General features: G+C 41.8%; 1 protein-coding gene across 1 annotated transcript; it reads right to left on the reverse strand.

Annotated features, from left to right (window-relative positions):
• Window positions 1–1,572: 1,572 nt before the first annotated feature.
• On the reverse strand, window positions 1,573–8,565 carry prss35 (serine protease 35). The gene is made up of 2 exons (XM_049584548.1): window positions 8,357–8,565; window positions 1,573–4,046 (listed from the first exon to the last, which is right to left on the reverse strand). Exon 2 carries the CDS (start codon window positions 4,025–4,027, stop codon window positions 2,753–2,755), a length of 1,275 nt encoding a protein of 424 aa, XP_049440505.1. The 5' UTR covers window positions 4,028–4,046; window positions 8,357–8,565; the 3' UTR covers window positions 1,573–2,752.
• Window positions 8,566–13,707: the final 5,142 nt, after the last annotated feature.

The raw sequence follows: 13,707 nt of genomic DNA on the forward strand, positions 1-13,707 counted from the left end.
TACCACAAAAAAACAGCATAGGTGCACTAGTAGCTTTCTGGGTCTGGGTGTGTGACGAAGTATGTTTTTTTTTCTTTAGACATTTTTTCTCTTTTATAAGGCACTGATTCAGTATGCAAGAGCTTCCTCGGGCAGGTGTGGAAGAAAAATTGCATTTCCTGCTCTAATTTCTTCTAGAAGACATTCTTGTTATCTCTTTCATACCCACCTAAGGAGGATCTTGCAGATCAAAACATTACCTTAAAAAAAGAGAAAAATGCCTTGTGTGGACTACAGGCCGAGCAACAACCTGTACACATTTACCTATTTTTAAAGCTGACTTTACTTACTTGCTGTGTAGAAGTCCAATATTTACTCTTTGGCCGCTAAGCTGTGTTCACCAGCTAGCTGCCAACTTTGTTTACACTCTGGTACTGGCCAGGTAGCGTACAGTGGATTTACTAGAACTTTTTTGTTTAACTGAAAACAGCCTGCAATTGAAAATGATGCTGATGAGAGTAGTGGGAGTGAACCCAAACATTAAAGATGTGGGTCAGAAAACCAAAACAATAAGCTGAGGACAGGGATGGGGGAAGCAGTGGGTGGCCTCCGGGGCTCCAGCCGTGAAAGTTTTCTCAAAAGCCCCAAATCTATACTTCTCCCGAAAGAAATTTTATATATTAGAGTTAATGGTCTTCTGTTGGCATGATACTTAATTCAGAGTATTGCCAGATACTTGGCATAGTTGGGGATTCTTGATTTGTAATAGAGCAGCCCAGATTATTAAGGCATGGATTCAAATGTAGCAGATTTGCCCGCTAAACATTCATTCTGTGAAATCTCTGTTTCTGTGAAACAACAGAAATAGGGTTTAATATTAGTAATGCTGTTTACGCCCAATTCCCACCCTATTATTAGTCATCATCAACATCTGTCATGCCATGGTTTCAGAATGATGAAGACATCTGGAGAACAATCAGATATAAGATATGATGCAGGCTCTACAGGATTTTTCCCTTGGCAGCTATCATGTTTTGGCCCAAATGATGTACAGACTTTTAAGTATTCTATTATCTCAATTGACTTGAAAAATAGTGCACATAGCTGCTGTAATGGCCCCTGGACCCCCCTTGTTTTGGGGCTGAGTCCCAAATGTTTATAACATCTCCACCCCTCAGGAGAAGAGCTGAAAGGAAATGCAGAATTGGATGGTTAGTCTCTGTGAGTTCAATACTGTGCACAGCATCTTTCACATTACACATACTTAGTCATTTGATCTATCGTTAATATAGAAAATATTTTTTAAGTGCATCATAATGCCAAACAGGTCAAAGGTTAGCGGTGTCAAAAGGGGCCAAACAACAAACTTTTGCCCTGGAGTCCTTTTGCAAAATAATCCAGCTATGCTGATCAGTGGTTTGATTTATGGTGATGCATTAAGCTGTTGTTGAGATAGAACATTTTTAAACAGTTAATTAAATGATCCAGGAACTCTTATCGGTGGTGGTCTCATGATAACAATCTTCCACAAACCAGTGTGTAACATTAAAAATGTTTTTGTATTTTCACAAACGCACACACACAAGTAGCAATCTTGGTTTAATGGTTGGTAGTCTTCAATCTGCATCATTAATCTCAGGCATTTGGTATTCAAAAAGACTTTTTGGAACAAAAACAACATGGAAAATAAAAAAATATCACATCCCAGATTTAAATTTGTTATTATACAACAATATTGTCCTTGTAATCTCATTTAACCCTTAGAATTAGAAAAATCTCTACAGCTCAAGTAAATCATTAAATGGTTAAGTCCCATCTTAACACAACCCAAATTTGTAGCCTTACATAAAATACATAGTTACAGTACTAGGCTATCAAAATATATTCTGAGAAGTCTCCCCTCCCTCATTAAAAAGTTAACAGTTCCATAAATTAGCACCACGTCTTCTGGATAAGCACCGATATATTTATGTGCACAACAATGAAACCACATTTCACTGCGTTGCAAGAACAGAGGAAAGATAGTGTGACTCACAAATCAGAAAATATAAAATCTATCCAGGGTCCATTAGGACCCTTTCTCTATTTAGACAGAGGAACAGTCTTTTTAAAAAGGTAGTTGTAAAAAAGGTTCTAGAAATACACAATGCAAAACACCAGCTTCTTCAGTTAAAATGTTTATAAAAAGTTATCTCAATATCTCTATGAAGTTCATTTGTAAAACAAAAGTTACATTAATTTCTTCTGGGTCTTTTGTCCAAGCCAATGCACACACTTGGCTTTACAGTGGTGGAGAACTCTCGAAAATGCAACTGTCTCCATACAAAGCCTAGTTGGAATATTAGACAAATGTACCAGGGGCTTTGCTCACAAACATTTAGATATACACGCTTTCCAACTCTGTATCCAAAAATGTCGAATCTTTAAAAAGAAAGAGTCAAAACAGAAAGCAAAACTGCAGATCTGAATGATCTGTAAAAACATACAATACATATTTTTTCTCAATTGTTTTTTCTTAGCAAATAAATTAGAAAAGCTTAAGAGCCACAGTTCTCTTGAAGTGCTGACGAGTTTCTGTTGTCAACACTGAGTCTGTATGGCTGTGTGTGTGTAGGTCAGTGTAGCAGGAGTCACTGGGAGGCACAGGAGGTAACAGGAGGACAAGAGGCAGTCTTGGGCCTCTGGTTGGTGATGAGAGGTGGGGTGTCCCTTGTATAGAGGTGGGTCTGAGGGATTGGAGAGGGGTGGTGGTTAAGGGGGGTCCTGTGTTGTCTTAAGATACCTGGCACTCACTTGAGTCCCCGTGGACCCAGTAGCAGATCTGGGCATATTTGAGAGGTGTTATCCGCACTGCCACGTTGTAATCCTGCTGCATCCCGTTTCCGTTTACATCCACCCACTGGTGACCAGAGAAAACCCCAATGATCTTCCTCGTCCACTTCTTCTTTCCTGGCTCTTTGAGGCGGATGTAGATCCCAGAGCCACTGGAGCCTGGTTTGGCATCGCAGTACTGGTACAACAAATCATTGGACTCCTCAGAGACGGAGCAGAACCGGTACACCAGGTTGCCAGGACGGTCATCGTCAAAGCCAGAGAAGTGGATCCTCCCAGCAGGAAGCTTCTTGACAGAGGGGATAACACCCAGATCCATGTGCTTGACTTTTGGCGCTCTCTTCAGCTCCAAAACCGCATAGTCATAATCCGCAGCCAGTCCATCAGCCACACCTTTGAACCAGCCCTTGGGCACTTGGGTCTTCTTGACACCGGTCCACCTAAATGAAGGTTTCCCTGATTCCACACTTCGCCGACTCCTGCTCTTTCTACCTTTCCCTTTTCCTCTACGCTCCCCTTTGCCGTCATTCTCTTCCTTTTCCTGCACTTCCTCTTTATCTTTGTCTCCCTTTCTCCTTCTGCCTTTTCCTCGCCCTCCTCTGCCTTTGCCTCCTTTCCCTCGCCTGGACTTCTCCTTTAGAACGCCAACACGCAGCTTCTGCGCCCCATCTAGATAATCCTTCCCATCATGGATGCAGTGGGCAGCGGTCAGCACATGTTTAGGTGACACAAGAACCCCGGAGCATCCTGTGGAGATCTTCACAGAGGTGGAGAAGGGATATTTGGTGCAGAACTGCTTATCAGAGATGGTAAAGCGGGTATCTGTGCCGTATACCTCTCGTTTGTGGCGAGAGCTAGACGAGATATTTCCAGACCAGGCTGTCACCTCATTGAGGCCCTGCACAGAAACTGAGGTATACGTGCGCGTTCCATTCTCATAAACTGTCTCGTAGGACAGGAACTGCTCCAAGTCATCCAGAGTGGTGGCTGGAAGGCGACGCTGACACTCAATCCCACAGGTCCCACTCAGCTCTGGTGGAGGATGGGCTGAAAATTTTGGGCTGCTTAGAGGCACAGTGCGTCTTTTCCTTACCAGAGGCACCTTCCACTGTGGCCAGGTATACTCGTCATCGATTGCATTCTCCTCAGCAGCTACAGCTGCCACCACAGCCAGCACCGTCACCGGGAGCAGCACACACAGGGGTATGGGGCCCATTGTTAAGTTGGGCCTGGCTCTGAAATATAAAGAGTAGAAAGGAAGACTTAGGAACACTCTGAAATAGAGGTGCAAAGATACAAAGAGCCAAAGCAATGTGTGGCTGCGTGAATGGCAATGTCAGTTGGCTGGTCAGTCCACCACTTACCAGGAAATATTGTACATTTATGTTTCTCAGAATTGTGGCTCTCAACCTTTTATACGTAAAGGACCCCTAAATTGGTACACATTAGGTCACAGACTCCCATTTAATAAGATTTTGCTTCAAGGACCTCTTTCTGATTTTGGTTGTTAGATATGATTGAGACCAGGATTTTTTAATAGTCAAATACACTTGAGGAGAAAACTGTAAAGGAAGGGAAACCTTTGATAAGAAAAGTCACGCTTATGACTTTTACTCACATTGAGCTCACTGAATTAAATAGTGAAAACAAACTATTCCTCAATTCTGGGGACCCCCTAGAACTTCTTCTTCATGATCAACCTAAGTGACCCCCTGACTTCTCCTCTTACACCTTCATGATGTTTACTTTTTTAGTGAGATGTCTGGACAGCTATTGGATGGATTAGCATAACATTTGGTACAGATATTCATGGTGCCCAGAGGATTAATCCAAATCACTAGTGAGTTTTCATCTAGGGATGAGTCAGGTCAAAGTTTTCACTGATACTGTGAAGTATCTCCATATGTACAAACTGGATTGCCATTAAATTTGCTACAGACATTCATGGTTCCTAGAAGATGAACCCTAAACCTAATAATGTGATCCCCTTACATTTACTCAAGGACCACCATGTGGTTAACATGTTTAGTTTTGAGTAAAATGTCTCAGCAACTATTGGATGGACTGCCATTTAATGGTGCGCAAGGTAGAAGTTTCCTTATAGACTTTCTCCAAGAAAGCCCAGTCTAATAGAAATCTATTCATTTTAACCCAAACTATGACTTTTTTCCAAACATTAACCAAAAGATCTCTTTCTGGTAGAAAGCCCTCAAAGAAAATTTCTCCCTACTGCTGAAATGGCGTACACTGCTACAGGCATTTAGCCTGGTGAGACCATCCTGATGACGTTTGCTCAACATTCTGTTTCCCCTTTGTATCAGTCCAGACTTGGTGCTGCCCCCAACACTTTCCAGGAATTAAAATCCAAATGGGGCCATTCAGGGATCTGCACCAGAGTTGACAACATACGCAGCAAATCAGGGACTACGTTGTAGTTGATGTAAAATGCAGGCAGTAGCTTGCAGAACAGTAATGGTGGCTCTTGAAGCTACAACCACTACCTCTTGGCAACCACTACCTCTTGGCCTCTCTTATGGCAGGAATAGAGTCAATAACAGCAATTAAACAAGAGCAAGAACACACACTTGCAGTTTCTTTGAGGAAAAGAAGTTTTGCCGTTCTTCCAATTGGATTTGAGAAAAGCTTGATTTATCAGCTGGCTCCGTTGGTGATGACAAAGAAGTTCCCTGGTGTTTTGTCACACTGATTGGCTGAAGGACTTTGTCTGTTAAGGTGAGTACTCCCACTGAAAGTGTTTGGGGTGGCATCGAGTCCAGGCTGATACAGAAAGCGAAACAGAATGTTGAGCTCTCATCATCAGGATGATCTTACCAGGCTGACACAAATTTTTCTCAGGATAAATTGTAATTACTTTGGTAATCAATTGCTTCCCCCCTGGTGCTATCATCAGCCTCTTAGCCTTTAAGATAAGCAATCACATCACCATTCAAACAGATCTGGTGTCATTGCATCACCTTTCTTAATGCCTTAATAATATAATACTGCTTGTGACAACCCTCACTTTAGTCTCTAAGTGAGTTCAGCTTGTTTAAACCTTCCTGTCTAATCAATAAAATACAAGTTATCAGCTCAGCAACCATCCATATCCAACAGAGCTTTGTGATTCTGTGATATCAGTTTAACAACTGATCAACTCTGCCAAGTAGGGGGGGAACAAATGGCACTCTATAACAAACAGTCAATCTTGTTTGGAATCTTAAATTAATTTCAAACACATCCAAAAAGTTGGAAAACTCAGAATTCCTTGAACTGAGAATATCCTTTATCAAATACACAGATCCATGCATGACCACAGGGAGGCAGTGCAGCCCTGTATATTACAGACATCCAGTGGGTCCAGTGCTGTAAACTATCATTCGAGTAGCTCAGCAGCTTGTGGCAGCACAGTAAAGTCCACTTGTTTTAAAGAGCATTCCTCAAAACACTCAAGTTTGCAGAAAGGGACTGGTGCCGTTACGTAAAGAAACAGCACTCTGTATATAATATATAAAACATTTCTCCAGTGTGGATACATTAGCTGTGTGGTTGAGAGGAGATTTATGTCCTCTGAGTGTTGCTGGAGGCTGCGGGCAGCGAGGAGGAGAGGATGAACCCTGATCCTCTGAATGGGCTGAGACAGTGGCTTGGGGGTTTGCCACAATGGTTAACCTTCCCCTTCAGTAATGACCATATCTGGTTTCCTTAGCTCCACTCCACTCCTTGTCATGCATACAGATGACATCAAACACAGAGGCTACGTGGGCTGCAGACAGCCTGCTGGTTCATGCTTCTACTGTACGAGTGTGATGCTGCCAATAGTCCTGATAACCTCATAAAGAAAATTACAATTTGGGCGAGTTTTAATACATTCAGCAGACCATCACTTAACGACAAGAGTAGGAGAGCTTTGTTTCGTCAGCGTGACTGTGGTGATGAGGTCACACAGGCGATTCCAAACACAAAATGATTTGGATGCTGTTCTTTGAATAGCAGGAGTGCAAATCCAACAGTTAATTCTGAACAGGAGTCCAGAGTGAAAAGCCACAGTGATTGCATTCATTCTGGCTGTTTGAGGGGGTTAAATGGAGTGTGACAGACAGGCTGACATTTGGGGAATCCAGCTGGAGGACAAACCTTTAGGAAGGACAGCCAAATTTGGCCAGGGGGTCCACAGAGACACATTCCCTTTCAATTAGATGTTTGTGCAGCGTGAAAATGAGACTGTGCCTGGTTTGGCAAAGCTCCCAGGAGACGCAGCTGAGAGGGAGAATGTACAGCATCACCTGTGGACCATAGCAGTGCATCATCATCCACTGCAGAGACACTGTCTAAATCTCTCCTTTTAGTTGAAACTACCAAGAATACCTTTTTCATTCCAGCTTTGTTTGCCAGTAAGTGCACTGTCATCCAGCTGAGTCCCACTGCAAAGGAGACTATCTGGATTAAGTTAACCACAGCTTCCAATAAAACATACCCAGTGGCCAACATCTAACCAGCCCCAAACAGACGGTAATAAAATACAAGCCCACAAGAGCTGTAAAACAGTCTCAATAAATGAGAATACAAAAATGACCCTTAAAGTTTCTGTTCAACTTCACACTCCCACCGCCAGACTCAGACATAACACAAATCTAGGCAAAAGCCTGCAATTATTCAGCATAGAGTGGAAACTGATATGCTGCCATGATGACTCCTGGTCACAGACGGCGCTCATTTGAACAATTTTCCACTGCAGTCAGCTGAACAAGAAGCTGTGCCCTCTCCATCCCTCAGTGGAGGAAGTCACAGGAGGCACCCAGGAGACGAAGTGACCAAAGGATGGCGCTATGGCGCAGTTGTCCATCTCTTACTGCATGGGTCACCATCTATTCTCTAGTTCAACACCACGTTTAATAAAAAAAGATAGTTTCATTCATTTTGACCTGTCCTGTCTACATCTCAGGCACAACAACACAGGACCAGACACTGTCAGTGCCCAACAAGAAGAAAGTGTGCCAAAAAAGGTCTCATTTGGAAATATTTAAAATGTTTGATAAAAATCTAAGTCCTCTGTTTCCTTATTCCAAAAAATAACAAAAATCACCATTAGCATTGTAATGCATTAAACACATCATTACATAAGATATCCAATGAATTGTGGAAAAACATCTGTAATTCCACATCTGTTACAGCATCGCAACTGGATGTGGACAAAAGACGGACAATGTGTCTATTAGTTATAAAGAGACTTAATGCGCGGATTAAATAACGTCTTAAAATCAATAATAATGATAATAATAATAATATTAATAATAACAGTCAAAAAGTCTCAAAATAAAGACATAAATAAGGTATTTTGTGCACCACTTAGGCTATAAAATCCAATTCAGTCCTTCCAAAATAGTCAAAATGTGCACCCTGAGAGAGAAGAAGCATCAACCCAAACGGGAGGAAATCGATTAAAAAAAATAAAACATGAAAAATATGAAATAATTTTTGAAAAACGGACAAATAAAGAGCACATTTCCATTGTTCATTTAACTGCAAAATGACAAAGGCTTCCTACCTGCTTGCATCCGATTGTTGGATACGCCAAATCCGCAATGTATTGTTTGTTTTCCCTAGAAATATATAAATATGATCCCACTAGAAAACAAACGCTACTGCATCCCAGACGTCCTGGTATCAGCAGGGCGACGGCTCCCTTCTCCTCATTGCTTCTTGTGAGAGAAAGTCTCAGCCGGGACGCTCCGCTCAGGCTGCACTTGATGCTGAGGAGGAGGGAGGGATGGAGGGAGGGAGGGGGGAGGAGAGGGGGAGGCGGAAAAAAAAACCTGAAAAGGACTTTTTCACTTGTGACAAAAGCTGTTCACATATGGGTGGGACCAGACCAAGCGATCTAACTAAAGGCTGAATCGAGTGAAGTCAGTGGTCTATTCAGCGGCAGCGCAGTGGGGAGGTGTGCCGGTGTACAGCAGGCTGCGGGCGGCAGACCAGCCAGTCGGCGGGAGGACAGACAAATGAAGAGCGCCTCAGTCAATGGGACTCTGAGAGGACTGTGGAGGAATTAATTCTGCTGCTCTCTACAATAGATTCATAGGCGTTTCCAGTCTGAGCCTCAACATCTGCAGCACTTTTATCCTACACGTCCAGTGAAGTGTAAACACTGAATACTTTAGTATATGCACCCAAACTAAATCCTTACACCTGTCATAAACATGACTCTTCACAATGACCATAGCCTTCATAAAAGTGTATTTTTTTTAATGTTTTTAGATTTTTGTTTTTGAGAGGATTATTGGCTTAACATTTATCCTCTTAACCCATGTTTCATAAAAACACCACAGGTGCCTGAAACCCTACACCTATTGGCAGTGTTGTAGCTAAGACCACCTTAATGGAGACCAAGTCATTATCAAGACTGACAGGTTGAGACCAAGTCAAGACAAGACCAGACCAGTGTGAGTCCCCCACTACTACTGTGATATACTTGCAGTAAAATGTGAAACATGCAAAGAAAACTCCACATTCCCATAAAAACACCAAGAGAAAACAAATGAAGACTATTTTTCATTCACCTCTTTTATTACCGTATATACTGAATGTGTGTCTGTACAAGTGTACCATGAGAAATGTCTTGATAAAATAATCAGAAGGCAAGGCAGAGGTGAATTTTATGTGTGGGCAGGTTTCTTTGTTTTCTATGAGCAAACAAATACAAACAAACAATGTGCAGCTAAAGTCAGCATAATATTCAACACTCCTTTTTGTGCTGCAATTTGGTCATATCCTGCAGTTGTTGTTTTGACCAGTCTTGAAATTAAATCTCTCTTTGTCTGAGACCAAAACAAGACAGAGTAAATATGGACTTAACCAAGACCTTCAAAACGATGTGTTGAGACAAAGACTGATCTTGTATACTAACCTGTAATACTGCCAGAACCCCTCCAGGGTGTCGAGATCTATCTGATTCTGTACATGTGGGTCAGAAGAGAATAAGAGGAAAGTAGAAACAACCCAGTCTCACTCCAAACATAGTTGAAAGAGACTGTATGCAAACTGTACATATCCTGTGACAATGGAAATATATTTTGAAATCAGACAATGCATGTAACGTGCAGAACTTGACATGGCGACCCAGAAGGTCAACAACCACCTAGGGTACCTATCACGTCATATGTGGATGTGGAAAGTTCATGACCAAACATCAATATGCGACGAGGTCAGAGTGAGGACATGTTGGAAGAAAAAACGCTATTCTTCAAGCCCTCTGTAAAATGTTTACCTGCTGAGATTTCTAACAAGTATTCAGATTAAACCATCTCAGAAGTGTTTTGGGGAAAGTGGTGGAAGATTAACATCCTTCACCCTTTACTTAAAAGTACTTATACTACACTATAAAAATACTCTCTGGCTCCTCCACTACCCACAACATTTCGGCCAGACATTCAGGTATGTTGTGCTAGTCAAGGCAAATTTATTCTTGAGTCACTAGCCTCAAGCAGAGATGAGCAGCGGGCTACAGAAGTCTGGTTAGCTCATTTCTTTCTAACTCCACACCTCAAACTGATGCTGACTCAAGTGACATCACTTGAGGCAGTTTATGAGACTTCACGACAGCTCCCTCTGGAGTTATAAAAGGCTTTACGCAACTTTTTTTTTTCATACATGCAGTTCTAGACAACACCAGTAAACAGGCTTTGATGTGTAAGAATGGTGGTGTTCTCTAATAAGTAAGTATCATCAGCTAAATATACTTAAAGTAGTAAAAGTTAAAGTATGCAAAATGGCCCAGCCCTTTTCGGAGTGTCAAATTATCATATTATTCAACTGTTTTTCTGATGAATCTACATGTCAGCAAGATGATAATGTTGCAGTTGGTCCACGGGGAGACAATATACTTCATATACTGTTGGGTACTTTAATCTATTACAGTGCATCAAGTGATCATATGTTTGTATGCAGAATAATAATCTGCAAAATAACATCTAATCCCTGCAGTTAAATAAATGTAATGGAGTAAAAAGAACAATATTTTCCTCCAATGGAGTTGAGGTATTACTGTCAGTGCAGGAGCAGAAAAGTACCTCAAAATTGTAATGTATTTAGGTACATTACTTCATTGACAACCTGTTACACATGATCACATGCATACGCTGCTTCATTTTGGGTGTGTTACAAGCAAAGCGTCTGGGTACAGTGGCTGACTGAGCAGCATACTATTAATATGTAACAGTGACACACATAATATGCACTCAAAGTCAGTCAGTCTGTAATTCTCATGTGGATCATATGGTTACATAGCTGCCCAGAGGATATACTGTTCATACATGTACATATATCATCATCATCAAAGAATCTGTGGTTCACGTTACGTAATCTCTAAGTATTTAAAAGTTTATTTGAACTAAAAATGTATGCACGTGGCATATATGCATGACAGAAATCTGACAACTTTTACCTTTGCTTTCATTCTGTCCAACTTTACTCAGGGGCATTCAGGGGTTTTGGATTTTTGGATGATTTGAATGTTCACTGACAACCTCTGTTTGAAGTGCATTGTCTGCTTCCACAGGGCAACAAGACGTGATGGACTGTTGGACCTGCTCAAATAACTTTTCTTTTTAGTCTTTTCATTATGCAAGGTCAGGGAAAGAAAGCGGGGCCTCTGGCCGAGAGAGGAGGAATACCATGATGACTAGTTGAAATCTCAATGAGCCAAGAAAAGGCACGGAAAATATGTGTGTAATGAGGGAGAGAAAAAGAGAGGGGGGGAGTGTGATGATACACATCTGACTCGAGGGGGAATGAGAAGACTACAGGATGTCATTTGGATTTGAAAACTGATCCTTAGGTAATCACTTCTGTCAGTCACTTTGATTTACAGCGGCCTTCACACCACTTCTACTGATTTAAAAAAAATGGTTGTAAAACACCTGTCCTTTAAATCCAGTGTGTGTGTGTGTGAGTGCGTTTGTGTGTGAGAGAGAGAGGGAGAGAGAGAGAGAGAGAGAAAGATAGAGAGATAGAGAATACTTGGGTGGCCTGCACACCTGACCAGCATGCCAAGGATCTTGAATGCTCATCCATGTGGGTGGTGATCACACACATGTGCGTGTGTACATTGCACATACAACTACAAAGCCTCATGTTTTCTGAGCAGTATGGGTCAGAGTAACCCTCTGTCCCTCCTGCTCTCTCTGGGTGTGGTCCTGATTCTCCTTCAGCCTTAGCATGTTGATGAAACACACCTACATTTGGTGAGATTGACAAATTGGTCAATGAAAACAGATTGCAGGGACTGTAAACATACAGGGCTTCCCCGAGTGCTCTAGCTATGACTTTTGCATACTCATGCTCAGCATATTAAGTTATACCGTACAAAAGGCCACACAGACTGTGGAAAAACATTGTGCATGTGACATCACCCAGAACTTTCTGAGGGGACTTTTTGAAGCTTAAGTTGGGTTCACCACCCACCGCCATCTTTGTTACTGAAGCCACAATACCTAAATTATTTAGGTAACTAGCCGGGAGGAGCAGAGGTGGGACGAACAATGCAACCACCATAATTGAGCATGATGGCTTGAAACCATTTTGATTTGACCAAACAAGCTCCCCTCTGAGACCTGATAGTGTGGAACAAAATAACACAATTTGGATGCTTAGAGAAAAGCTCTGCATTTGGAATTGGGAGTCAAAATTCTCATGGAGCCAGCACCTAGTGGCCATTAAAGGAACTGCAGATTTAAACACTTAAAGGCACACTTTTTTTTTTCTAACTCTGGTAGTGCTAGGGCTGCCCCCTATCAGTCGATCAAATGTTAGTGGACCAGAAAGGTCATTAGTCAGCAAGATTTCATTGGATGCTTTGTTGCAGAGAAAAAAAGCAAACATGAAACTCTAGGAGCTGTGCCTTGTCAAAATAAATCAAAAGCTACATGACTGGACCATGTGGGAATGTAATTTGAAAGGACAGACACAGGAAGTGGCCACGCTCAGCAGTCAGGCAGGAGTCACGTTAATTACCAGAGGTGGTACCTGTGGTTATTACACAGGCTAGTTAATAACATGTCGGACAGGAAATCTAAAGTGTGGGATCATTTTGAGAAGGTGAAGGACGAACCCAAGGTGATATGTAAACTCATCTTCATTGGTCGACTACAAACATGACGTATCATCTGAAGCATGTAAGTAGCTACATGTCCATTAGCCACTTAGCACAATCATTACTGCTTTGCTGACAGCGTCATTAACAGGTGGCTCGCTCAGTGTGTGACGTGCACTTGTAGATAAAATACAGGCCTATATTAATGAAGGTTCATTAGTACAGTTTTGTATTTCTCTGTAATGTAGCACAGTGTTAACAATGTTTACATGAGTGTTTACATGGACAGTTTAATTCCCTTTTCATTCTGAATGAAAGCTCATTCCTATTAAAAGTGATCTTGTAAACACCTAATTCAGAATGAAAATGGCCAATGCGATTGAAAATTCAATCTGATGTAAGGGGCTGGAATATTCCGTTTCTAATTTTGAATGAAAGAATTTCTCGCACTTGTATACACTCATTCCTCTTAAAGTTCATTCCAGTCTTTCTGCGCATGCTTGTTTCCTTGCCCTTCTGGCGCGATGACGTATATAGGGTGCATAGCAACGGGGTGAGATAGAGCAGTCCGACTCATTGCACTCACCGGTTTCCATTCACCACAACACAGTCTTCTATCTGCCTTCTTCGACCTTCTACTTCGATTCTCCTCCTCAACAGACGAAGCATTAGCAGAACAAGGTTGTTGTCATACTACTGCTTCAAGAATATAAGCAAAACAAGCCCGAAAAAGCCACTGAGTGCGTCGTCAAGCATCTTGTTATCCAAACGAGGACTACAGTGTTTTCTTCCGGTAAATGTAAACACGT

The sequence above is a fragment of the Epinephelus fuscoguttatus genome, linkage group LG8 (assembly GCF_011397635.1).
Source record: "Epinephelus fuscoguttatus linkage group LG8, E.fuscoguttatus.final_Chr_v1".
Classification (NCBI taxonomy): Eukaryota; Metazoa; Chordata; class Actinopteri; order Perciformes; family Serranidae; genus Epinephelus; species Epinephelus fuscoguttatus.

What these genes read in the sequence shown, in the direction of transcription:
- prss35 (XM_049584548.1), bottom strand. Translation starts at nt 4,027, where the DNA reads ATGGGCCCCATACCCCTGTGTGTGCTGCTCCCGGTGACGGTGCTGGCT.